At 37.8% G+C, this 24,606-nt stretch overlaps 1 protein-coding gene across 24 annotated transcripts in view; it reads right to left on the bottom strand.

Annotated features, from left to right (window-relative positions):
* The window catches only part of kiaa1217 (KIAA1217 ortholog), a 120,905-nt gene extending 97,411 nt beyond the window's left edge, over window positions 1-23,494 (bottom strand). For 8 of the 24 annotated variants that reach the window (XM_007555598.2, XM_016673146.1, XM_016673149.1 and 5 more), the window contains exon 1: window positions 110-1,410. In XM_007555598.2, the coding sequence (XP_007555660.1) occupies window positions 110-452 (343 nt within the window). In that variant the 5' untranslated portion in view covers window positions 453-1,410. Of the gene's footprint in view, window positions 1-109; window positions 1,415-23,121 lie in introns of those variants that run through there. The other 16 variants (XM_016673165.1, XM_016673169.1, XM_016673166.1 and 13 more) reach the window with 11 other exon arrangements.
* Window positions 23,495-24,606: the final 1,112 nt, after the last annotated feature.

Consider the following 24,606-nt stretch of genomic DNA (forward strand, 5'->3'; position numbering starts at 1 on the left):
ATAACAATTCCAGTACCTATAAACCCAAACAAAACTGTACAGCATACCAATAAACCACAAGACCAATAACAAACTATCCGTCTGAGAATAATGCATATTTGTTACTTACTTTGCACTGAACCCTGCTGCTGACTTGAAACTTTGGGTGGGCTGATCTTGCTCTTGGAAGATACCATCTCCACATTCTGGTCCTTTTCACATGGGCTCTGACTAATGTCTCGAGTCTCAGTCTGGGTCTCACTTTGGGGTTTGTCCTGAGCCACAGCTCCAGTTAAGGGCTTCTGTCTGTTAGGGGCACCATCGTTGCCTGCCCTCATTAGCTTCTCCCCCACACTTAGTACCCGGGCACGACCAGCCACGGCAGCGGTGCCGGGGCATTCCTTTCTTGGGGAGGGAAGCTTGGATCCTGCTCCCGCCGATGGGGGGCGAGCAAGCCGGGAGGCTTTAGACATCCTGTAGGTTAGTCAACACGTGGAAGCTACTTAGTTTTCCTCAGCCGGGGTGACTGCAGATGTATCCTGAGGGCATTCTGGAATATTTCTTGCCTTTCTGTTACTCTGGAGCTGCAGCGTGTTGAAACTGGTGCAGGTAAGACAGAAGGGCCAAGAAAAGGAGAGAGAAGAGAGAAGGAGGGTACTTTTGGGAAGCAGGGTGGGAGGAAACTTAGCTCCTTGGAAGGTGTTCACCTCTCCTGGCGTGGCCTCCTGGGATCATCCTCCAAAGCAAACAGTGAGCATGTAAGTAAGTGTGTGTGTTGGTAAATAACTGAACGTGTGGTCAAACCTGTGGAGTGACAGGATGTGCCGTGCCAAATGCAAACAAAAACTCAGGTCTCCAATGTCAGCACATTCCAGCTTCTTAATCCCCCCTATCCCTCCTCCTCCATCCCTTTCTTTTTCCTCTCCTGCCCCCACTTCTCTGCACCTACACTCATAACACAAACATGAACTTTTCTTTCCTACCTCATACCTAATAGTTCCTTCCAATGTTACTGTCCGCTTTTCTCTTGTCTCCCCGCTTCTCTTTGTCTTCAATTTACATGCTCTTCTTGTCTGATGCACAGCGGGAAACCATCCCAGCGCTAAGGCAAGCAGTAACCAGAGAGAGAAAGAATTACAGAGCACCAGAAAAAAAAAACTGGGGGGAAAAAGAGCAGAAGGAGGAAGGAGAAACTGCCGGCAGAGGCTGCGCGGAGGAGCTTTTCTCTTCAGGTGCAGCTGCACAAGCTGTTCCAGATGTGAACACAGCGTTTCACGTCATCGGCCGACTCCTCGGAGCAACACTCTTCGCAAACCACTACTTCGCCTTGTCCTATTTTTGCCTGTTCTTCTCTTCTTCAACTCCTTCTCTGTCAGCTTCGAGTTATTTAAATCCAGTCAGCCTGCGCTCCTCACATGTGATGAAATGTTCAGAGGCAGGAATCACACATGCGCAACACACTCATGTGTGGATTTTTACAGAGAATTACAAAGCCCAGAGGAGGGAATCCTCAGAGCGTTAGTAAATGTGCATGAGTTTGCAAGATACACATAGTAAAGCTGACTTGTGTTGTTGCATGTACATATTTGACAGAGAGAAAATAAAAAACAAAAAGCAAAAGATGATCAAACTCTGTTTTCTGATCAATAGAAATATCTCATTATGCACAGTAGCCAAAGCAGCAAGTTAGGAATACTAACAGTTGAATTTTAAATGTTTTACATATGAGAATTGTTTTAGGAATGCACCCCTGAAGATCAGAAAGTGATCAAAACTGGCCGATTTTCAGTCCCTCACCAGTGACATACTGGACAGAATCTCAAAAATCCAAACATTTCTAATCAGTTAATGCACCATGCTAATCTTTACCATGTCACACTGACCTCAACATCCCAGTTGTTAGTGAGGGAAAAACTTTAGATATGTATTGAATGATGATGGGGCTCCTCACCCTATCTCTAAGGCCGAGTCCAGCCTCCCTCCAGAGGAAGCTCGTTTCAGCCACTTGTATCTGGGATCTCGTTCTTTTAGTATTAGCAAATTGACTAAAGATCAACTTGAGGTGTTAACTGCTCAGTAAGGAAGGTAGTTGTTAACTGTCTAAAAGTTGCTTAATAGCATCAAAACTTAATTTGCCTAATGAGCAATGCAACAAGAATGCTCCCAGAATTCTGGCTGGAGGTGACCAAGCTGCCCCAAGTTCAGTATCATTAAAGCTGTTGGCATTCATTATCTATTATCACTTCTGACACGTATCTCATTAAATCACTGGCATATATAGTGTTGCAAAAATAAAATAAAATAAATTGTGAACATCTTCATCTTTAGTGTTTCAGCTTTTCACAGACAGTTCCGATCACAAACCAAAGTGTGTCCTGTGTGTCATCTTTAAGATTAGATTAAAATGTCAAGTCTGTGATCATTTTGTCAACCCAGTCTTACAGATAGTCTTCTCACATAGCAACATCACATCAAATGACCACTAATAGCAGGAACGTGTGAAAAAACATTTTCCACAGTGTTCAAAAAGTCATACCTTTACAGAAAGCCCATAAAATTCAGAGTAATGCTCTCTAAAATGCATTCTGACACTTGTAAAAACAGTTTTGACCTATATTTGTCATTCAGCAGAATTAGTTATTTAACACCTTGTGAAACATTTTATTTTATTGTTGACATAAGATACACCAAATGCAGATTTGTACATTTCAAAATCAGTTTATTTTCAGTTGTTAAAATAATTATTGCTAATCTAAAAAAAAATAAAAATGTGCCAAGCTCTGCAAACAGGTCACCGTATCCACATGCCACACGAGTCTGTGGCACTTTCAAAAATGTGCCACAGCATCCAAGCAGACATGTGAAATGACACGCACGGATGTGGATGTTTGCTCGCTGAGTAAACACCAGAAAATGGATTACAGCAAAGGATCAGCTGTGATCAGGCAACACTCATAAATAAAAGAGCAGCAATCTGCATAGACTGTGGCACAGGACTTACACACAAGCTCCAGTGCATGAAAAGTCAAATGTGCTGCCGCAAAGTGATAAAACACAGAGATTTTCTATAGACGGTTTTAGTTTCCCATCCCCCCTATGGATTGCCTTTAACACTTCTAAGCCCGTTCTGAACATGACAACAGCCATCACTGATCATATAGATATTAAATATTAATCACATTGCCACTTATCTCTGTGGCTCTAGACAAAGACCAAAGCAGATTGACCTACATACTTTCCCAACGAATAGTTTGCTCACAAAAATCGGAAGGATAAGAACCTCGTGAGAACTGCTGCATGTCTGGTGGATTTTAGAGAAAAGGGTGGAGACAAGATGAAGTATTAGAATTGTGTCAGATTATATTTGTGCGTCACTTCTGTAGCTGTTATGTTTACAAAATTATAGTATTCAGGATTACATCAAGTCTAAGAAACAGGGACAGTGGTGAAGCAGGCCAAAAAAAACGCCAACTCTTTTATGATTTGATTGTGGCTTTGGGTACATCAGCATATATGGTTGGAGTAAATGAAAGCCGTCTTCAGCGACTGAAAGCCTCCAACACTTAAAGCCATAATCCAAATATACAGCAGGAACTCACCTCAAAGGCTTTTTAAATATTATATTTAGGAATGGATATAATTCAGTTTCCCAATTAAGTCTGTAATTTTGCATAATTTGACTGATCACAGGGCAGATCAATGCAGAGGGGAAATGAATCAGGTGTAAAAAAAAAAAAAAAGTCAAAGCAGAAAACAATCTGCTGCTCGCGCTTCAAATTTTCAACTAAGCAACTTAGGAAAGATGGTTATTTGATGAGTTAAAACCAGCACCAGCAATTAAAGCAAAATTAGCAAACCTGCAGCCTGTTGTTGTGCAAGTCCAGGCCTAGGAGCCAACTACAGTTTGAACATTGGCAAGTAACAAAACAGCAGGTTTTGTAGGAATATGGAAATAAATGGGTGCCAGATAATTCCACAGACTTTGATCTTAGATGATAAATGTGCAGAGGAGTGGCTGTTAATTCAGACATCCCTGTAAAAGTGACAGGCGAGTAATGAATGTGTAAAATTTGACAATAAATCAAGAAAGGCTGAATACATTTTTAGAGCATGTGCGATGGTTTTTCAGGTTTATTCTAATATACCAAACTGGTAGTTATGTAAGTCATCAGCTGATGGAAAATTAAAAGGTCATATTTAAATTTAGAAGCAACTTAGCAAGTTATACTGTAATCATGTGGCTTAAAGATAACTTGTAGTAAATTTATCATCTTAAAATGGCACTATGTAACTTTTATAAAATATATATTTTGACATGTTTGTTGAAACTGTTACTATGTCGTGACAGTATGTTATGCGACAGATAATCTGTCAACAAATTCAGCTCCTCTGCCTTCTCCCAGTGTTAACTAGAAACAACCAATCAGAGCCTGGAAATGGGTCTTAGCACTTGTCAGTCTCAATCTTGTGTGGCGCTGCTCATTCTCCTCCCATGCTAATATACCCCTTGCTCTCTACTAACGTTACAGCTTTTCTCTGTCAGCAGAGCCTGTTGTGAATCCTCAGGCTAGTTAGCATAGCCACAGATGACAGGAGATTAATGGCTTTTCTACAACAGTAAAGTTATTTCTTTACCATTAGCACATTTAGCAATGAGTGTATGAAGTTGAGTGACAGCGTTAAGACCCTCCTCCTGGCTCTGATTGGCTGTTTTTAGTCAGGAGCGGTGCATTTCTTCAGATGTTATTAATAGGTCAGGGAGAAAGTGACGGAGCTTGATCTTATCCAAAATTATCTGTCTCATAACATACTCTCAGGACATTATGATAGTTTTAGAAGATATGTAAAAACATACTCTGTATAAATGTTACATAGGGCAGCTTTAATGGCAACTCAAAAATATAGCCTTAATGTATCAGTGGGGATTGTTTCTACTACAGTTTTCAGAGAAAATGCTTCACCTGTAGTTTTCGCTTAGGGCAACACTGACAATGGTCATTGTGGAATTACCTTACGGTCAGCATGAGCACTCAAATAATTTAAGAAAAGTTGTATGTTAGAATCGATCAATTTTCTATACCGAGTACAAATTCCTTATAAACCGCTCTTTTTTTGATTGAAAAATCAAAATGAGCTCACTAGTGTGTATTTTCCATAAGCTTGTCTAAGAGGCCTTTCAAAAAAGAACTGACGATGATCACCAATACTTTATGCAGATACAGCTTCCCATAACTGGAGTGGCTTAATGAGGGGAAAAGAAACTATTCTAAAAACAAGACAAACCAAGAAGGAGGTAAGCAGTATTATTTATTTAAAAACACAATCTGCTAGAGTTCTCAGAACAGCTCAGCGGAGAGGATATTAACGAGTTACTACTGTGCAGGTCTGTTTATAAAACTGCAGAACTTTGAATCGTAGCTGACTTGAATTCAAGTTTAGAGTTATTCAATGCATTTCCAAGCAACATTATGAAGATAGAGATTATATTCTTTATATAAAAGAACTCTAAAATGTGCAATCAAAAGTCTGATTCAGTAAAGTATTAAAAACTGTGTTTGATTTGCAACACTGTTTCCACATTCTGACCAAGTTTGATATGTTTGTCTGATTAGAAGTATTAAAGGGGCAGTATTATATGTTTCCCAAGCACACAGTTAAATTTCATAGCATGATCAAGAAACTATGTTACCTTCAGTTATTATAAAACTTCTGCACGTCAAATATGACAGAAGGAATTTGACTCTGTGATTTAGTGTCTTGAAATTGGGCCTCTGTCTCTTTAAGAAATTCCTGCAGGAAGTCATCACAACAGCTCTCCTCTATTAACCTTTAAATAACATTTTTACCAGCATTGCACTGAGAAGTAGTTCATATAATGAGCTCAGCAGATGTGCAGTTCTGCTAGGTGTTTGCTAATTGTTTATGGCTAGTCTGAAGGAGTTGAGTGGGGGAGTAGTGGGGATACGCTGCTCTGTGAGGCAGAAGCTCGAAAGCCTGGAAACTGCAGCTCCAAGAAGGAGCTTTCTCCTTGAAGGTGATACTCTTTGTTTTGCCCCCCAAGTGTTTTGCACAGCTGAATGGTTGCCAAGAAAGATTAAAAGATTTCTCAAGCATGCATTAAAGAATCAAAGCAACACTCCAGGGATGTTTTAGACAAGGGAATAACATTATAACATGATGTAAAGCTAAAAAAAGTCAATTTTACATACATAAATCTTAACTCAGAGGTTTCAGGTATTTAAACGGTACTACCTTGTACCATTTTTAACAAATACTTTTTTTATCATACCTGGTGGTTCTGTTTAGTTTCTGTATTCAAAAAGGACTGAACTAAGGACCACTATGGCTTAAAAAAAAATAAAATTGAAGCTTTTTTCTGTCTGGTTTGTGGTGATGGGCAGGAAGCCTGCAGGGCCCTTATCAGATTGGATTTTAAGGAAGCAACGGTGTCTGAACACAATGTTGATTAAAGAGCAAAGCTGTGGATCACTGATAATTATCAGTAAACTTAATTTACCTGCAGTTTAACTGAACACAAAGGATAGGTCGGCCTGCGGTGGGAGCAAGACTTGGAAGGCAAATACAGGGGGGAAGGGTGTGCTGTGTACTTCTTTGGAGAGGATTAACAATGAGTATATTTTCCAACCCTTAAGAGGTTGGTTGTTTTTTGCTTTCTTTCATTCTGTCTCAGAGCTTCCTCTCAACCATATCACGAGTCATTAATGACTGTAGCATTTGGTTGATATCAACAGCTCAATCTGTAAATGAGGGCAACAGAAAAGCTCAGCACTGACAAAACTTTGAGAATATTTTTTCTTTTGTGCAAACAGAGAGGTAGCATTACCAATGCTTCCCACAGGAAAGGACACTAAATAATCATTTAGTTTGTAGCTTGTTGGAAAAATGTCAAGGTCTGTCAAACTTTCAGTCATACTGCAGTTGACCTAAAATGATCTCCATCACAATTTCCTTCTTGAGCGAGCCATCAATGTTTGATTAGAGACTTTTTAGTAACTCTCAGGCTCATGAATTTAAAATGTGCTTCCAATCTCTCTCTGAAACACACCATCCTACACAAGAACAAAGTGAGCTTTTCATTTTCAATAAGAAATCCTTTACTCCTTCGTGTATTTTCAGCTGTTGATTGTCCCTAAATCCCTTTTGAAGAAAAGTGACTCAAGGGCAGAAATGAGATGACTAGATTCGCTGCGACAGTTGGAACCAATTAGCTTTAAGTTGCAGCAGTTCCCTGACGAGAACCACCAAGCATGTCTCACAGTATTTGCCGCATCAAGTTAAGATAATACTATCCCAATCATTGGAGAAAGGGGCCATCACTCAGTCAACAAGTCTGAGATGCTTTTGTAGTTAAGAGAAGTGTTCATCATCTGTTCCTTAAACCAGATTCATGGTACATGAGACTCTTCGGGGGGATAATTGACCAGAATGAGGTATATAGATGCTAATCATTCTTTGGTGACCTGTACAAAATCTTGGTCAGCACAAAGAATTGCATAGAAAACTTTCCAACTGAAAAATGTGTGACAGACAGAAGCTAACACTGACTGTTGAGTGTGAAAAATGCTGCAGTAGCAGCAAGAAAGTGACTTTTTTGCCTTACAGAACGCTAAACCTAATTGATTCTAAAAATGAAGGATGGACAACATACAGCTTCTTTCACTACAAAACTTAAATTCAACAATTACTTGAAAGTTTCTGGGTGGATGGACGGACGGACGGATGCCAACAAATGGCTGATCCCAAATGCTTAATTGTAACTGTTAAGGGTGACAAAACCCATAAGGTGATTCCGTAATCATTCTCATTTAATTCCAAATTAGTTATATATGTGCATTCAATTTTTATTCCACGATCTAGTTTGTTTTTGGGTTCAAAATAACATGTAAGTTTGCATACAAAGTGCTACTACAACTGCCATGTAATGCATAAACCTCTTTAGTTTGAGTTTACTTGAAAATCTCCAATGTTGTTCTTAATAGCCAGATTCTTTCCCCCTCGATGTTGAAACAGATGAATAATGAAAGAAGATATGAGAGTGGCTTTGTCTCTTTTTTCAAGCTGCTGTGAAGGTACAAAATATGCCTACAACCCCGGTAACAAGCCAGTCTTTCTTAAGAAGAGTCCAGATGGTTTATTATCCCAGAGACAAGAATATAAACATTTTAGCTCAACTGTTGCATGAATCAAACATTGAAAGACTGTGAGGTCGAAAGAATCAATAATGCAGGTTCTAGTGAGAATGCAGTACTGTCATCAGGGCTTTATATCCTGTCTCTGGGGCCCCCCTGTGGCCTTGTGAGACAGTTTCGGTCCTCGGTCTTCTGGAGATGAAGCATGTGAGCACCAACTCACCACTTGAAAACATCTAAACTTCATATTTCTGTCTATTTGCCCCACAGGCAGCAGCTACGCCTCAACATTTCAAAAAGAATTCAGCGTCTTATTTTGACAGCATGTCAAGTGTGAGATTGGAGAAAAGCAGAATGCTTCTGCCTGAAGTGGACAAAAGGGATATGAGGGAAGACAAACTACCTCTCCTTCCAGACTGATGTAAATAAATGGTTTCTCCATTCTCTTTATGGCATATTGATTTTTTGTTCAGCAGCCGACTGCAGAGGGAGGACGGGAGATAAACAGATAAGCAGAGAGGAGTCCCAGGCTCCTTTCTGTGCACATTAAAGGCATTCTGCTAGGAAAAGGAAAACAAGTGTATGCCTATCTAATGAAAGATAGAAACAGGTAATCACACTGCTCTAGGGAAATTATGGTAATTTATGTGTTTATTTTATTACATCATATACTCTTTTGTCAGTAACTACAACAACAGGTATAAACATAAACCTCTTGCATTTCCTTGTGAGATTCTCATCTTATGAGAGTAACATTCTTCCTAGAAGAATGTGGAACATTTCAATTTCTAAAATGAAAAATGTTTTAGAAATTATCCAAACCTAAACAGTCAAAATACTTAAAACGGTTTTCTAAATGTTACTGTTTGCACTCAAAGAAAAAGGAAATAAATATCTGTAAAAGAGTTTCTTACTCAACATTTTCCTCCCTCATCTTTGTTAAAGCTGAATTAGAACTCAAAATGAGGGTATACAGTCATGAAGACACTTGAGCAGGTTAGCACTTGTGTGAGCTTGTGCTTATTATTATGCAAAAAGCTGGAAGAAGGAAGAAGCATCTTATTGAATCATCTGTTCGGCATGAGGAACAGTATGGTTTCTATCTTACAACTTCAGTTTCACTCTTTCAGAACAGTTTAAACGCTTGAGTCAAAACAGTGAAAACACTATAAACCAGAAACCTGGGACACACATGGAAGGCCAAGGAGGTTAATCTGCAATCTTTCTTGCAAAAAGCAATTCAAAGTGAAAGAGACATGCATTAACAACTACAAATACATTAAAGAAATACCAGCAAACATTACCAAGCTGATAAAAAGAATTAAACTTTAAACAGCTAATTTAAAACAAGTAGCTATAAAAAAGTTAAATCAGATATAAAATATATATATATATATTTCACCTCTATGGTTAAAATGTGTTAAACAGTTATGTGTTGTGTCTTCAACAAGCAGTTTCTACACATCTAATTTATTGAGGGAGTATGTTCCAGAGAAGCATAGAAATGAAATGTTGCTAAACAGGTCTATAAAGCCTTTGGCTATACCTAGGAGGTCTAAACAGTTACTTATTGAGAAGCAACAAGGAGTATATTTAGGCCCAGGACTATTCAGTGCCTTTAAGACCAGTAACAAAATGTAAAATATGTATTTTTTACAAACAAGAAACCACTGCACTGATTTCAGAAATGATCCTGTTTCCTGGTTTTCTTGGACAGGACCTTGTTTTAGAATTGTATAAAGCAAATTGAATCAAATATTTACATTTACAAACCCAGAAGCACCTCTACGTTCTCTTTAGAGGCATCACGAATCATAAAATAAGAAATGCTGTCATGTGATGTCCTTCCCCTTACATCAAAACCAGGCTAAAGGTTTCAAACTGGGAAAAAAAAAAACATGAAGGAATATAAAATTAAACTACACAAAACTTTATGTCAAAATATTTTTTAAAGTGTAACATCTATATATGAAAAAAATAAAAGTAAACTGTTGACTCAAAATTATTTTATCTACACTGTAACAGAAAGAGACTTACATACAAGTACAGGTATTTAAAGCATTCTAAAAGGTCTGTTTAAACTTCACAGTAGCATAAAGGTGTATGTTTTCAGAAGGATATTATACTGCAATCTTTTCACACCCACCATTGCTTAATAGTTACACTAATACACTTTTTTTCCCTTCCATTTAAATGTGATCTGGGCTAATTATTCTACAGTGCATGCACAGAAGAGAATTTTTCCACCATTAAATCAACATTCAGTCTTATCCAAATGGGCCAGGATGGTTATAAAATTCTATGAATCCTCCACCCAGAGTGAAATATGTTGCGAAGAGAGTGCTCACTGAATTATATAGGCCTTCATAAGGCCAAGCTTGAATTCCTCACCAATTATTCAGCAAGTTTTTCAACCTGAAATAAGTAACATTTTACAGTGATGACTCCCTCTGGACCATCACAGCATATGTGGTTGTAATTTACGCTAACAGTTATTTCATTTGTGACCTTTCACATGTGAAAATGCCACTTGTCTGAGCACTCTCTGGGGAGATTATGAATAATCTGTGTGTCTCTGAGTCTATATTTGCATATGTCATGCTTGCCCAGAGATTTCCATTGGAGGATTTTTTTGTGCTTGGCTCTCTAAATCAAGCCAATCAGTTTCAATGACTGAATATCAGCACAATAACGTAGCATACCGTATATAGCATGCATCGTTTTATTTTCCATCTCAAGTCTATAGGATATTTAAATGACACGATTAGTTGTAAATCAGTGGAGCAGAGTGAATACAGAAAGTCACGTGCTGGAATTATATACCTTTAAAAGAAACTAACCAATGTTTAAATTTCCGCAACAAATTAACTGGGTTAGAATTAAATAATTAATTTCAAAACTTCAGGTAATCAGTGAATCTTTGGCGTGTCTATCTACACATGAGAGAAAGATTAGACCAGCCATGCATGTAAATGTTATAGGTCCCAAATGGCACTTCTTCCACACTTCATCTAATCCCTCCCTCACTGCAAAAATATGGCAGATCTGGGCAGGAGATTGGATAAGACCTAACATATACACCTATCTATGATGACATTTAAACTGATACGAAGCCATTTTACCTCCTAATACCTGCAAATAGACATCCATTCTTGTATTGGCAAAATTTGAATGTATGGTACTTCAAATATTCTACATAGCTAACCAAACACAAAGAAACTCATGACTGCAATTTAATATGTACTGATGCTCTTATTTTGCTACTTTTTTTATTCTTATTTTGCTACCTTTTTTATTTTTTAAAACATAGACCGAAAAGAAAATCATACTTCCCTGTGCTTGTGACCCTTTCTTTAATACTTAGTTGAGAATAAAGCAAAGCATTTGAACTGCAGCAGCAGCAAACGCCAGCATCTATGTCACTACACAACAGGATGTCTCCCATCAGTGCATATAAATGCAAGTGGACAGACATGCGAGCACATATGTATGGCCACACAAACACACAGGGCTTCAGTCAGCAGTGGAGATCTGCTGAGCAAACAAGAAGCGCTTGGCCCGGGCTGACACCGGACAGAGATAAGAATCTAAGTCAAAAGAGACACACAAAAAAGAGACAGACACACATAGGAGACTGAACAAAGTTTGAAAAGGCTGGATGGTGTTGAGAGAAATCATGGCATAAAACGGACTAGAAATAGGTATGAAGGACAATGGAGGAAGGAACAGCTTTGTGGGATATCTACTTGGAGTAATGGGTTCCTGGCTTGGAACTAGAAGGGTAATTCTTTGGCTCTTCTTCTCTTCATTATATAGTACAGTGGAATCCCACAGGAATAATGGTCCCTCAATTTATGGGTTCATTTTATGGTCATAATTTATACACATTTATAGTCAATTCTCTAAGCTAGAACTATCTTTAACTTGAAGCTAGTTGCAATAAATTGCATCACAATTTGCTCCAGCATATTTTTTGGAAGTGGATACTTAAGACAAGGATTGTGGTGTAAATATTCCTTTGGAGAATGTGATTTAATATATGTTGCCCACTATAGGATAAAAAAGTAAAGTGGATTACTAATACGTAGTTCTTCAAGAACTTCATTTGCCTTACTTGTTCTCCACTTCTCCCCAAAGGTTAAGGAAACAACAGTGGATCATTGTTTTCCTGAGCAAATGTGTCGCTTCAGCCAGAATGGAAACAACCACAGCACACATGTTTCTGATTGGCTTTTATTTTCAGAGCTAAGGTTAGAGGTCAGTCAGGGACGCCCACTTTGTCTGGTACCTAACCTAACCCTTTTGGCTTCTTGTTGGTTTGTCTGTACACACTTTTAGTGTTTATGTGTCAGAGCCCTTTGGGAGTGTTTCCTATCCCGAGTCTTTGGAAACCTCTAATGCATCCCCAGTGTGCTACTTTGGGGAAGGGATTCATCTGAGGCAAGCTCCCCTCAATGAAATGATCAAATAAGTCACTCCTGGTGCCAAGAAACTGTATTTAAAAAAAAAGACATGAAGCGAGAGGACAGTACAGGAAAGGAAACTAGAAGGAAGAAAATCCCCCTCTTTTGAGGAGACTGGTTCTTCATTCTGTTACCTCATTGCTCCAAGTAAAAGAGGGAGGGCGGTAAAAGAGTTCTGTGGCTTTGGCCAGAAAACCCAAGAGCCTGATCCTCATTAAAGAGTCCAAAGAACATCAAAGACTAACCCCAAACCTTTATCAAGGAAGACCAGCCACAATCCCCATGATATTAAAAACCGGGCGCCGCTCAGTGTCAAGTTCTGATACACGAAGAGGAACTTGGTTGACTCTGGGGCTGGGGGACTTAAAGGTCCTCGGGGTCAGTAAAAAGTTAACTTTTGCCCACCTCAGTGTTTCCCTGTGGTTAACAATCTTTCAAGAACTTCATTTGCCTTACTTGTTTTCCACTTCTCCCCAAAGGTTAAGGATCTCCTGAAAAAATAGGAGATGATGATAGCCAGATAGCCAGCAGCTGATGATAGCCAGATAGCCAGCAGCTGTGGGATGATAATGGGGGAATAGGAGCTGTGAGTATGATCTAAAACACTTTACAATGAAAGACACAAGTCTCTCAGATGCTGTTAATTAGTAGAACATAGTTCATTTAGAGTTTATTTATTAGCTCTATTGCATACTTGATCTCAAAACTCTATGATGCATTTTTTTTTTTTTTTACATTCAATTACTTTTTAGCGTAGGATGTTTTTCTAGTTATATTCCGAAGTGGACCAAATTCTGACTTCCTTTGCTTGTTTATGATTTTCATAGTTTTCCAGTAAGCTAAAATGCAATATTAAACATTTTAGTAAACTTAACCTTATCGTGGCTTGCTGCAGTCACTGATTTAAGAAAATACCTTCAAATTTGAACCTATATTCTAAGAAGGTCTCTTGCAACCTAATTTCAGGCTAGGTTGTAATTTAAACCTCTAAGAACATACCATTCTGTAGTAACCCTTTTACTTTGATCATTTATGAGCAGGCATCAATAAACTAAAAAATTAAGAATAAAATGAAGCTCACTGCTGTCTCAGGTCCTGTGTATTTATTTCCCTTTATTCATTTCTTTCTCTCATTCTTTCCTTTTGTTTTTCTTTCTTCCTTAAGTTTATAAGGAAGTTTTAAGTTTATAAGGAACAACAATTATTTCTGTAAGATTTTTCTGTATAGTATTAACTGGAAACTGCTATGAGCAAAATGATCAACAAGTCTTATTAAAACAGCATAATAATGCTAATGTTTGCACAGCACTTTGTTTTGCCCTAAAGGTGTTGGTATGAAAATGATATCAACTATTTAAAAAAAATACCAGGGATTAACAAAAATAAAACGGAAACCTGTCCTAGATGGCTCCACACATACTAAAGAGATTAGTATTAGATTAGCACTGAGTCCATATTGGTGGTCTAAGAGCTGCACCTGGACAGATTCGTACAGAAGGGAGACGCTGAAGATTAGAAAACCATTCAAAGAACATATATTTTTTCTTAGAGTAATGAATCATAAGCCCAAGCAGAATCCAAAGTGTTTGTCCAATAAACTCCAGATCTGCACTTACTGCACACATAAGCACGAACATTGACACATGAACTTATGCAGCAAAGCAACATGTATTCCTGTATGTCATCATCTAAAGATAAAAACAACCACAATTCCCCGGGGCAGTGTGAACATTAAGAAGATAATTTCGAGTACAGGGGAGAGGTCTGAGCTCTTGTCTGGAAGTCATCGGATTTTAATGCATAGATGTATGTGAGGCTTATATCTTGAACCATATTTTGGACATCTGTTCAGTCGTGATGAAAAGGTTGGTTTTATAAGTAGTTATTTACTGAAAAACATTTCAAAATGTTAAAAGGATCCTACAACACTTCATATGAGTTCTGTGTCCAAAAGGTCTCCATGTAGGATCAACAAATTATTATTTAGGCTGACAAACACAAAATGATTGACTGGAAGAGCCAAAGAGTAAAAGCTCTCAGTAAGCTTGCCAAAATGTCTGATGATCAAGCAAAGCCACAGCCATTAAATCTCTTACACAACTGCTGGCCTCTGCAGTGGCTTCTGACAGCCAAGACCTCATCATCACAGACTTCAGAGGCTGCTCATCATATTTTAGTTTTTAAGCCAGATTACCTGTGAGAGTGCTGATTAGTTGACTTTAAAGATGTGTTGATGTTTAATAGTCTGAAAAATCCTCATGAAATTCTAATTAGTTACTCATTTAAAAAAAAAAAAAAGCTAAATCAATGCAAGGATTGTTTTAATCTTTGAACGAAAGTGCTTGACCATAAAGTTAAGAAAGAATTTCGTTGTCAGTTCTTCAATATGAAAGAAACAGTTCCTAACTGATGGAATCCTTTGTCTTTAGATTAGAGGTGGATCAAAGGATCAGCAGCTATTTGCTGATGTCAGCTTTGCACTTATTGGCGTGTTCGTATTTCATAGACCTTTCATTGAGGAAAGTGGATTAGCCCAAATCGTCCTAACAGATGAAAAGAAGTGAAACAAAACCAAGTAGTTCCCACAAAATATGTATTCTGCATTCATTTTATGAGACAGATGCTGATAAAACAGTAGCACAGTGCTCATTATTCTCAGCTGAGCACCAGCAACTTACAAAAATAACTTGACAATTTTTCACATTTTGTCACACTGAAACTAAAATCTGCAATGTACTTTAATGGAATTTTAAGCAACAGATCAACATACTGGGTGAGTTTTCGGAATTGTAAATATTGAGAACTGAAAAGAAAGGGATATGTGGTTTGAAGATGATTTACAAAGTGTGATATGACAAGTGTGATACGCATTTGAGTTCAGACCCCCTGAGTCAATATTACCACTAATTACAGTTGCAAAACATAAAGGTATGTCTCTACCAGCTTTGCACATTCTTCTCTGCCCATTTTTCTTTGTAAAATAACTTGGCTTCAATCAAATGGTATAGAGAGTAAATTTTGTTAGAGACTAGCCTAGATGCGGTAGAAAAGAGACTCTGCAACCAGTATGATTCACCATGGGGCTTTGTGTTTGGTGTGATAGTAAATGTTAATTTTCTCCCATGCCTAATGTTTTTCATGCAGGCCAAAAAGTTACGTTTTAGTTTTACCTGACATAAACACCATTTCCACATGCTTCCTGTGGCCCATAAATAACTTGTGGCAAAATACAAACAAGACCTCTTACGGATACCTTCTTGCCATCCACCCATAAAGGCCAGATTTGTGGAATGAATAACTAAGAGTTGTCCTGTCAACAGATTCTTCCTCATAGAGGGGTGTGAATATTTCTACAAACTTTGAAAACTGACTGCACAGTTATGATCTATTTTGTGTTAGATAGCTCAGTTGTAAGAACACCGAACTTTTAATATGCGGGCCCAGGGTTCAAATACCTGTTCGTGTGGCATTGCTTGTTTCTGACACTGGCACCTAAGCTTCCCTCTCACACACCGTCTCTTTGTGCACTTCCCTCCATGTTTGCACTCTATTTCTAGACTGTCACATCAGACAAAGTCAGACAGACTTCCTTCTAAGTAGCTTATTGTTATCTCTGGTATTAATGGCACTATTATATCCTCATTTGTTATTCGCTTCAGATAAAAGTATATGCGGAATGTATAAACATAATTAATCACATAAATTCCCTGCAAAATACATTGAAGTTGATAGCTGTGACATAAATGTTAAAATGTTCAAAAGGTATGAATATTTTTGCAAGACACTGGATCATCCAAAGCAGACTTTGAGCAGCTGAAAGGGATAACTGCTGTATATGCAGTGCAGTTAAAATCTTCTCAGCACTTTCTCAATGTATTCCTCCCACAGCCGCTATGCTGTTACCGCACCCAATCAGTGGCGTCCCATCCAGTTACACACACCCGCCCACCCAAACCTCCCATTTGTCATATTGACAGGAGCGGCTTGCGGTTATTGACTGGGAGCAGGCTGACTTCAAATTCACAAACGTAGTTATCAAATTAGATACAAAAAGCAAAGTGTGTGGAATGTTAAATGATTGCTGTCTGAAGGATTGTGTTTGCCAAGTGAGGTAAATAATATGTAACCTAATATGTAACCAGGAGGAGCTGTTTAAATGAACGGAAGTTACAGAGTAAAAGTGTTCATGCTTTTGGTTTCTCTTATACCTCCTATAACTATGACTTACTTGTCTTGGTTTTCTGTTGGGTCATTTTGATTTGTGACAAGCTTAGAATGTTTATTTTGTATTTTTCTTAATTGTACTGTTCTTATTGTTTTTCATTTGAAGTTTTGATTTTTATTGAGCCCAACAAAAGTCAGATACAATGATGGTGTTAAAAAGCATTAAGTTTTTCTGTAACCTTCTTTTTAAGTTCTAGAGTGTGTAAATGAACCTTTCGTCTGTGTTTGGTTGAAATGTTTGTTACCTTGTGGGTGTGTCTTTTGTGGCAGCCATCTTGGGAGCCTGCTAAAAGAGGAGGCCTGCCTCAAATCAGCTCTCATACAGAAAGTGCAGTGACAAGAGCTGGAGTTTGTTTGGTTTAAGCTTAAAGAAATTAAAATAATGAAATGATTTGTAAATTGTGCATTTGCATATAGAAAATGTATACTGTATATGTATATATAGATATATTTCATTCCAAAAAGTATATTTATCAGCAGAAGGTCATAACATCTCATGGCTCATGATATTTTAAGTAAAGGTCAGAAAGGCAATCTTTGTCAAGTTTACTATTTGCAGCCCCTAAACCTCTTGCTAGGTCAAGAGTGATTTCACTTATTTATCTGCAAACTTGGAATTTTCTTATATTATTTTACGCTGGCTTGATAAGTGTGAAGTTAATTTTGACATTTGGATGGACTAACTCCTCATGTCCTAATGTCAGTCCTATTTCCTATCAGAACTATTTAAAACAACCTAAAATAAACCTAACTCTGACAGGAGTAGGAATAATTATGATCTCAACTGATCAACAGATTAAATCGTAAAGCATGCTTAAAATACTGTTTTACAAACTCATCACTACCTTTGTCACAGGCCTGGTGTTTTAAATGTTGAACATTGTGACAATCTGCCTTTCTAGTATTCTGATGAGCTGTTTTCTAATAGTTTTTTTTCAGCAGAATAGTGCATAATATGTGTCTGACAGCATTGTGTGGTTCAGTCCCCATGAATTGCTGGAGTGAATTTGACTCATTAAAATCAATAAAGATTGCAGATATTAATGCTGAAATAAGAAAACTTCTCAAAGAGTACAACAACACAATTTATTTTAGTACATGCCAGGAGTGTATGGGGAAAAAAGTCAACCATCTAAGTTTAGAAAGGTTTGATGTATCAAAGAATTAATAGAAAGGAAATCAACTCTTTGTGTATGTGTGCATGCATGCATGCACATGTGTGTAATAATAGCTGACCTCTGCAGCAGTGACTGAGATCTTCTGATCAATTTGTGAAGTCATTAAACCCACCAAATGTGGATGAAAGATCCAGTGTTGTCAGCATGGAGTGTAGAGATAAGCTTTACACGAGCTCCATTATCAAGTATCGCCATACAAGGGTGTGTATGCGGACATGAATGCAGATGCACACTTTGTGTTGAAAATCAGCGCAAACCCTTAAAAAACCTGGCCCATTTTCTCCTCGCACACCTATTTGGTATTTTCCTTTGAACATGACCTGGCTGCAACATCAAACGAGAGGCTATTTCACTTCTAACTCATGTGTGCCTAAATCAGTTTTTTGCTCACATTGCTCCCTAGGAGAAAAAAAATGAAAAAGGAAGCTTAATCAGGGGGTGTATCATGCATGGTTAGTGGTAGAGAAGGGCATATGCAGACTGTGATTACATCCTAAGTTTTAACACCGAGACAAACTGTCTCACTTCACAAGTAAAGAGGAGCAGCTATTTCCAAAGCACATCTTGTGGTGGATGAATAATAACCCTGTGGAGAGCTGTGCAGCCCCTCTGGGTGTTTTTATTTTAACAGAGAACATTTTCTTCTGTGTTATCCGACCTTAGATCCTCTGAGATGACTATTAACATCGTAGGCATGTTGGTTGTTTCTCAGCTGCTTCTACATGTGACAAAAAAGGAGCCGATTCCATTCATCACTTGTTGCTGCCAGAGACGACAAACTACATTATATCCGACTTATACCATTACACTAAAATGCATTTCTTTAGCTACTCCATCATGTCATCTTCTGGAAGGAATTCATGCAGGGGAATGGTTTAGAGAAACAAAACAAAACAAAAATGAAAAGAAAAACATCTGTCCCTTCCCTACAACACCAGTATCCCACTGTAGGAGACACTGGAGCCTCCAGCAGCGGAAGAAGACAGAGGAGGGCGGCTCATTCATCAGGCATCCAGAGCCTCATCAGCCAGCTAGATGGAGATGATGGCTCTACCAAGACTAATTGCAACCAGAGGAATATGCTGCATAACAAGTTTCACTCCCTCTTGTCCACCCCTGTTGTGTTTCTCTTTCTTCTTTAGTCTTGTAAAAAAATATAATAATAAACTTCCCTCCCAATGTTTATCTTCATTTCTCAAATAAGACCTTTATTCAGACTTGCCTTCCTCACACTTGCTGACAGCACAAAATGTCACAAGTCAGGGTGTAGTACATAATGTTGTTTTCTTTTTCTGAGATAATATACACTTTTGAATATGCCGTGAATTAAATGACAGTCAGAAAAAATATGTCCACTTTTGTCAACTTCTAAGCTTTAAAGTGTATTTTTAAAAATAACTATTAGAATAATTTAATATGTTACTGATTTATTACTAAGTCAACTATGTTTTTGGAGAAACCAAAGCTGAAAAAAAAAACAGATAGGAGAGAAATTCCCCTCAAAAAAGAAACCATTGTACAAACAGGGACACTAAGGAGTGAAATGACCACTGTTGAAAGAGGGGAATTCATAGCACTTCTTTTTAAGAAACATACGGGATATCTGAGATATGATGACACAGTCATGTGAAATTACTTTGAGCAGAAAGGGAACAGCTACTCAGTGGAGTCATTTCCTTTCTTACCAGGTCAAACAATTCAAGATGTTTTTAGGGATGTCCTTATCCCACCCACAGAATTGAACCGGGGTTGCAGTCAAAGCAATTTAAACTGACTGTATTAGAGATTTTTACTATGCTTTGATTTTATGTCAAAAAATGTCATGCTGATGCTTTACACAAATAGCATACTCAGCATGAGCTAGGCTTGAATTTACTACAGAGGGTAGTTGCAATCTAGACCATGTTATACTAATAGAATACAGTTTTTTCTCCTTTACTGCGTTTTAAACCTATGAGGTTTCCAGGTGTATACAAAGCACATGTTTTTCTTTCTTAACTTGTAGTATTAACTTAGTTATTGTACTATTAGATTGGAAATTAGTATGCCGAAACTTAACTGACGCTCATTGGCATTTGGAACATAAAATCTTAATTTGGAGATCCTTTGCTATTTCTATCCCCCTAAAATCCTATTTAAAACACCTTAAAACCACCTCAAACTTTTCTTAAGCATCAGGGGAAATGTAGTGGGTTTTATTCTTTCCACTACTTCACTTTTTCTTTTTTTACCTTTTCTAAGAAAACCACTGGAATGCGGCTAATTAAAACAGGAAGTACAACAGCATGCTGTCCACGCTTAATGCTTTTTTTTGCTCTCTAGGGGAACTTAAGGAACCCTTCAGGGACATGTCTTTAATTAAGAGTAAAAACAGCTGTTTAGCATTTTCAACAGCTTGCAAAGTCCAGACGGATCACCTCAAATGGTTATCAGATGCAATCATCCTACCAGATTTTGCTATTTCACACTGTACCTAAATCACCAGCAGCTAAAATGAAAAACAGTGAATGATCCATCAATAGCAGAATATGTCCGAGAAACATAAAGCTTCATCCTCACCTTCATATCTGTTTGATTTGTTTTCACAGAGAATTATAAGATGCACTGCCAGAATCTCAGCTCAGCTTCTGAAGATTAATGTAGACACAAACACCATCTGCTTTAAAGAGATGGTACATAAGTGTACTCTGTGTTTATGTTTCCAACACACATTTTTACCATATTTCTGAAACTATCATGCAGGGACTAAAGGTGACAACATGCAATCAAGTTTATTGCTTGTGTACTAGGCAGTCATCAAAAAAGTAAAGATTTTTCAACAACGTAAACAAATAAAAATCTATTTATTTACAGTTCTACGTTTTCATTATCTTGTGCCGAAGTTATGTATCTTGTCTTAGAGAGACTTTGAAAATATCATAAATCAGTACAGACTGATAATTTCTTAAGCAAAGCATCTTCAGTAATGTTCAAATCAGGGTAACATACTCCAAAAAGCAGACTAGAACAATGAATTGTGAAGCGGGTGCATTACCGTTATTCGTGTGATCATATGTTGTATGAGCATGTGCATCAGAACAGAAGAAAATGAAGACAGTGAAATTCGACCCCATGTCACCTGCCACAAAGCGGCAGAAAAATGGATCGGCTGAGTCAGAATGTGTAGTTTGTTGCTGAAGCTGCTGTTGTGTCCTCACACACATCAACCCCACATGGCCCACATGCAATCTGAGTTCAACCTGCACACAGCATCAGCACTTCTACCCTCTGCAGTCAAAATGAATGACCTAATGACTTAAAAAAAAAAAAACTGTATATGAAGTGGTGATAAATTGTCACAAATGCTTCTAGTGTATCACAACTAAAAAGAGACCTACCCACAAAGGACTACAGATGCACTCCTCAAGCGATTTGCAGTAAACAGGCAATTTTCCAACCATGTCCTAACTCACTTGTTCTGTCACTCAACCTGTCACTATGGAGATGGGCTCAGTTTCTCTGCCATAGTCCCTATGCTGCAGTACGCAGCTACAAAGAAAAGCATAGATGGGTCGCATCTAATATCACAGAGAACAAACCATATTTGTACTCCATCTTTAATCTTCTATTGTTGATATACTATGGTCTGACTTTGTTGATACTCAAAAGATGGCGGCTATAGTCAGGTCATCCCTAAATGCTCTACAAGGTCAGCGACAGCTTAAGATCAGGCATGAGAACCGCTCGACTTCATGATAGGTGGGTCTGACCAGGGAGGAAAAAAGTTTGTAGCATCATCGAAAGGTCAAACTGCCACCTCAGATGAGTGTATTAAAAGGGAAGCACATGGAATAATCCCAGTGATGCCCATGCTCAAAGGATCACTAGCGATGTTCACACTGTAAAAACCAACTGAGGTACGTATATACAATAAATTTACTGGAAACTGTTCTTCCCACGTCATATTACAATTGAGAATGTATTTCTGTTCACAGTAAATTATCTCACAATATATACTGTAATAAAATATATATTAAGTATTTTTTTAAAAACTGTCATTATGTTGTGACATTATAATATGAAACATGTATCTGTGAAAAAATAAAACTCTCTCCCTTCTCCCAGGGCTACTACTGCCACCTGCAAAAATACCAAATTACACTGGCATCAGAAACAACCAATCAGAGCCAGGAGGAAGGTCTTAGAATTGTCAATCATGCCTGTGTACATGCTGAAGAATTGTGACTTAACTTGAAACAAACTCACCAACATTGTAGATATATATACATTTTAAATGTTCAATGTTTATTTTGTAGAAAGGACAATTATTTATTTAACTTTGTTGGTGTATATTGTTTCAAAGCTGTATATAAAAATCAAACCACGTTCAAATTTACACAAGAGTCACATTCAGCCAATCACACTCAGAAATACACACATATTTATACACTGAAATGTAGATTATTTGGGGTTAAGTGTCTTGCCCCAGGGCACAATGACATGTTGAGGCTGGAATCAAACCTACAAGCTTCCGATTGTAAGAGAACTACTCTACCCACTGAGCCACAGTCACCCACATCAAGGTAGGGTATACATAGCAATAACAGTGGGGGTTTTTGTAAGCAAATGGATATAATTCATTCAGATCAGACTATCACATAAGCCACTGTAGTGTTTTAAATAAACTTGTAGATGTCAAATATCTGACTAAGAGGAGCTATTTATTCCTAATGGTTCTGATAAGGACACAATGTATTTTCCAAAATGAGAGATGAGGAAAGAAGGGCACTAAAAACTGATAAAAACAGCCACTGGTTGCCAGTAAATTAACACAAATCCCTCATGTTGTTATTGCAGTGTATGCCTATCACAATTTCTAATAGCATGAGTAACATATTAGTGAAAGTAATGTTGGCTAAAAAAAATATTAGTTTTAAGAACAAAACGACCCTTTAAAATGCAGAATTTTTAACATGACTAATAGGAAAGTTTGGGCTTTTTAGGCAAAAATGTGCTATAAAGTTAACTAGCAATGTTAAAGTACAGCACAGCTGTTTCAGAGCTAATTAGTTGTTTCAACGGTTTCATTTAATACTGGTAATGGAATAAAACGTACTTTATCAAAATATATATATATTTTTTTCTTACTGGCAAATTTGGGGCTTCCTTTGTGCTCACTCGGAGGAAGGTCCGCGAACTGCACCCGGTGTCCCGACATGTCGGCTGTTTGTTCCTCTGAATCCGCTCCGTAAACTTCCCCAGTGTCGAGGTGGACCGTGAGTTCTGGCGCGTGGGGATCCTTCACAGGCGCACCACGCGCGACAGAAGAGCGTCAGTGTCCGTCGGTGACTTTCTTTCTCTCTGTGCGCTGATTCAGAGCCAGCACAGTAGCCTACTGCAGAGAAGGAGTCCGGTCTCACCTGTCTTCCTCTTCTCTGCTCTTCTCTGCTCTGCTCTGCTCAGCCTGCCTGCTTGTTTATGATCCGTAGGAGAAAACCCAGGCGCCAGAGGAGCCCATTCCTCTTCCCGCATTAAAGAGAAGATTAAAACTTTCTTCTATGTGCCTCTGTGACTGCATCGTTACGTCACTATTGTAAAGGTTTCAGGTAAAGGAATATAACATTAGTAACAAAATATAGTTAACTAAGCAGCAGTTGAAGCACACATCACAAAACATGGCATTTTTATGTTATTGTTAGGTTGTTTCAGAAAGAAGTTAAATTTTTAAACTAAAATGAAAATCGTAATATGACGTGCCTAAATGCACACTTCAAAAATATACAACATTTTACTATGACTTGTGCTTTGTCCGCTGAGTTAATAAAGAAGCCCTGAGTATCCCTACATTTGAACAAAAAGAAAAAAAAATACTGCATAACATTAAAGTAATTTTGGAAATATTAGAGTTTAGAATGCCATCTAGTGGAAGCAAAGTCAAACTGTTTTTTTTTTTCGTTTCTTTTCTTTTTCCTGGCATTGTGGCAGTTTTTCTTGGATGCAAAAAAAAAAAAAATCAAGGGTCATTTCCTGTACTCCAAATAATTTACTGAAACAAACCATGATGGAGGTATTTCGGAAACATTTCCAGGAACCTTATAAAAATAGATTGGAATGTGTTGCAGTAAGACTAAGGTATTTTTTGGTTTTGAAAGTTGTTCTCCTGCAGACTTTGCTTTTAAAATCCTTACTTGGTCATAAGATTCATAGATACAGATTACTAGTGAAGATCCTTTTATAACGTGACAAAGTTTGCTTCCTCCATCTATTTCTGTTTATAAATCCATAGATGTGTCATGTACTGTGTGATGCACAAATATTCACATCTCTAAACTTTGTCACGTTACAGCCAAAAAATGTATTTTAATCGGATTTTATGTGACAGACCAACACGAACCTAGCACCTAACTGATGTGGAAGCAAACTCATGGTTTTAATTTTGTTTTTACACCAAGTTCTGCAGTTGGACCTGAATAATTGGCTGTCGGATCATTGTAAGTGACACCGTTCAAATGGAGTCTTTGTACTACAAAGCCTTTCAGATAATATTAGCAACAGTACATTAGGAAAAAAAAAATGTTCATTTGTAGATAAAAAAAAAAAGCAGGAAAATGAAATCTATTTTTTATATTTTAT

This window comes from Poecilia formosa, unplaced genomic scaffold, assembly GCF_000485575.1.
Source record: "Poecilia formosa unplaced genomic scaffold, Poecilia_formosa-5.1.2 Scaffold71, whole genome shotgun sequence".
NCBI classification, from domain to species: Eukaryota; Metazoa; Chordata; class Actinopteri; order Cyprinodontiformes; family Poeciliidae; genus Poecilia; species Poecilia formosa.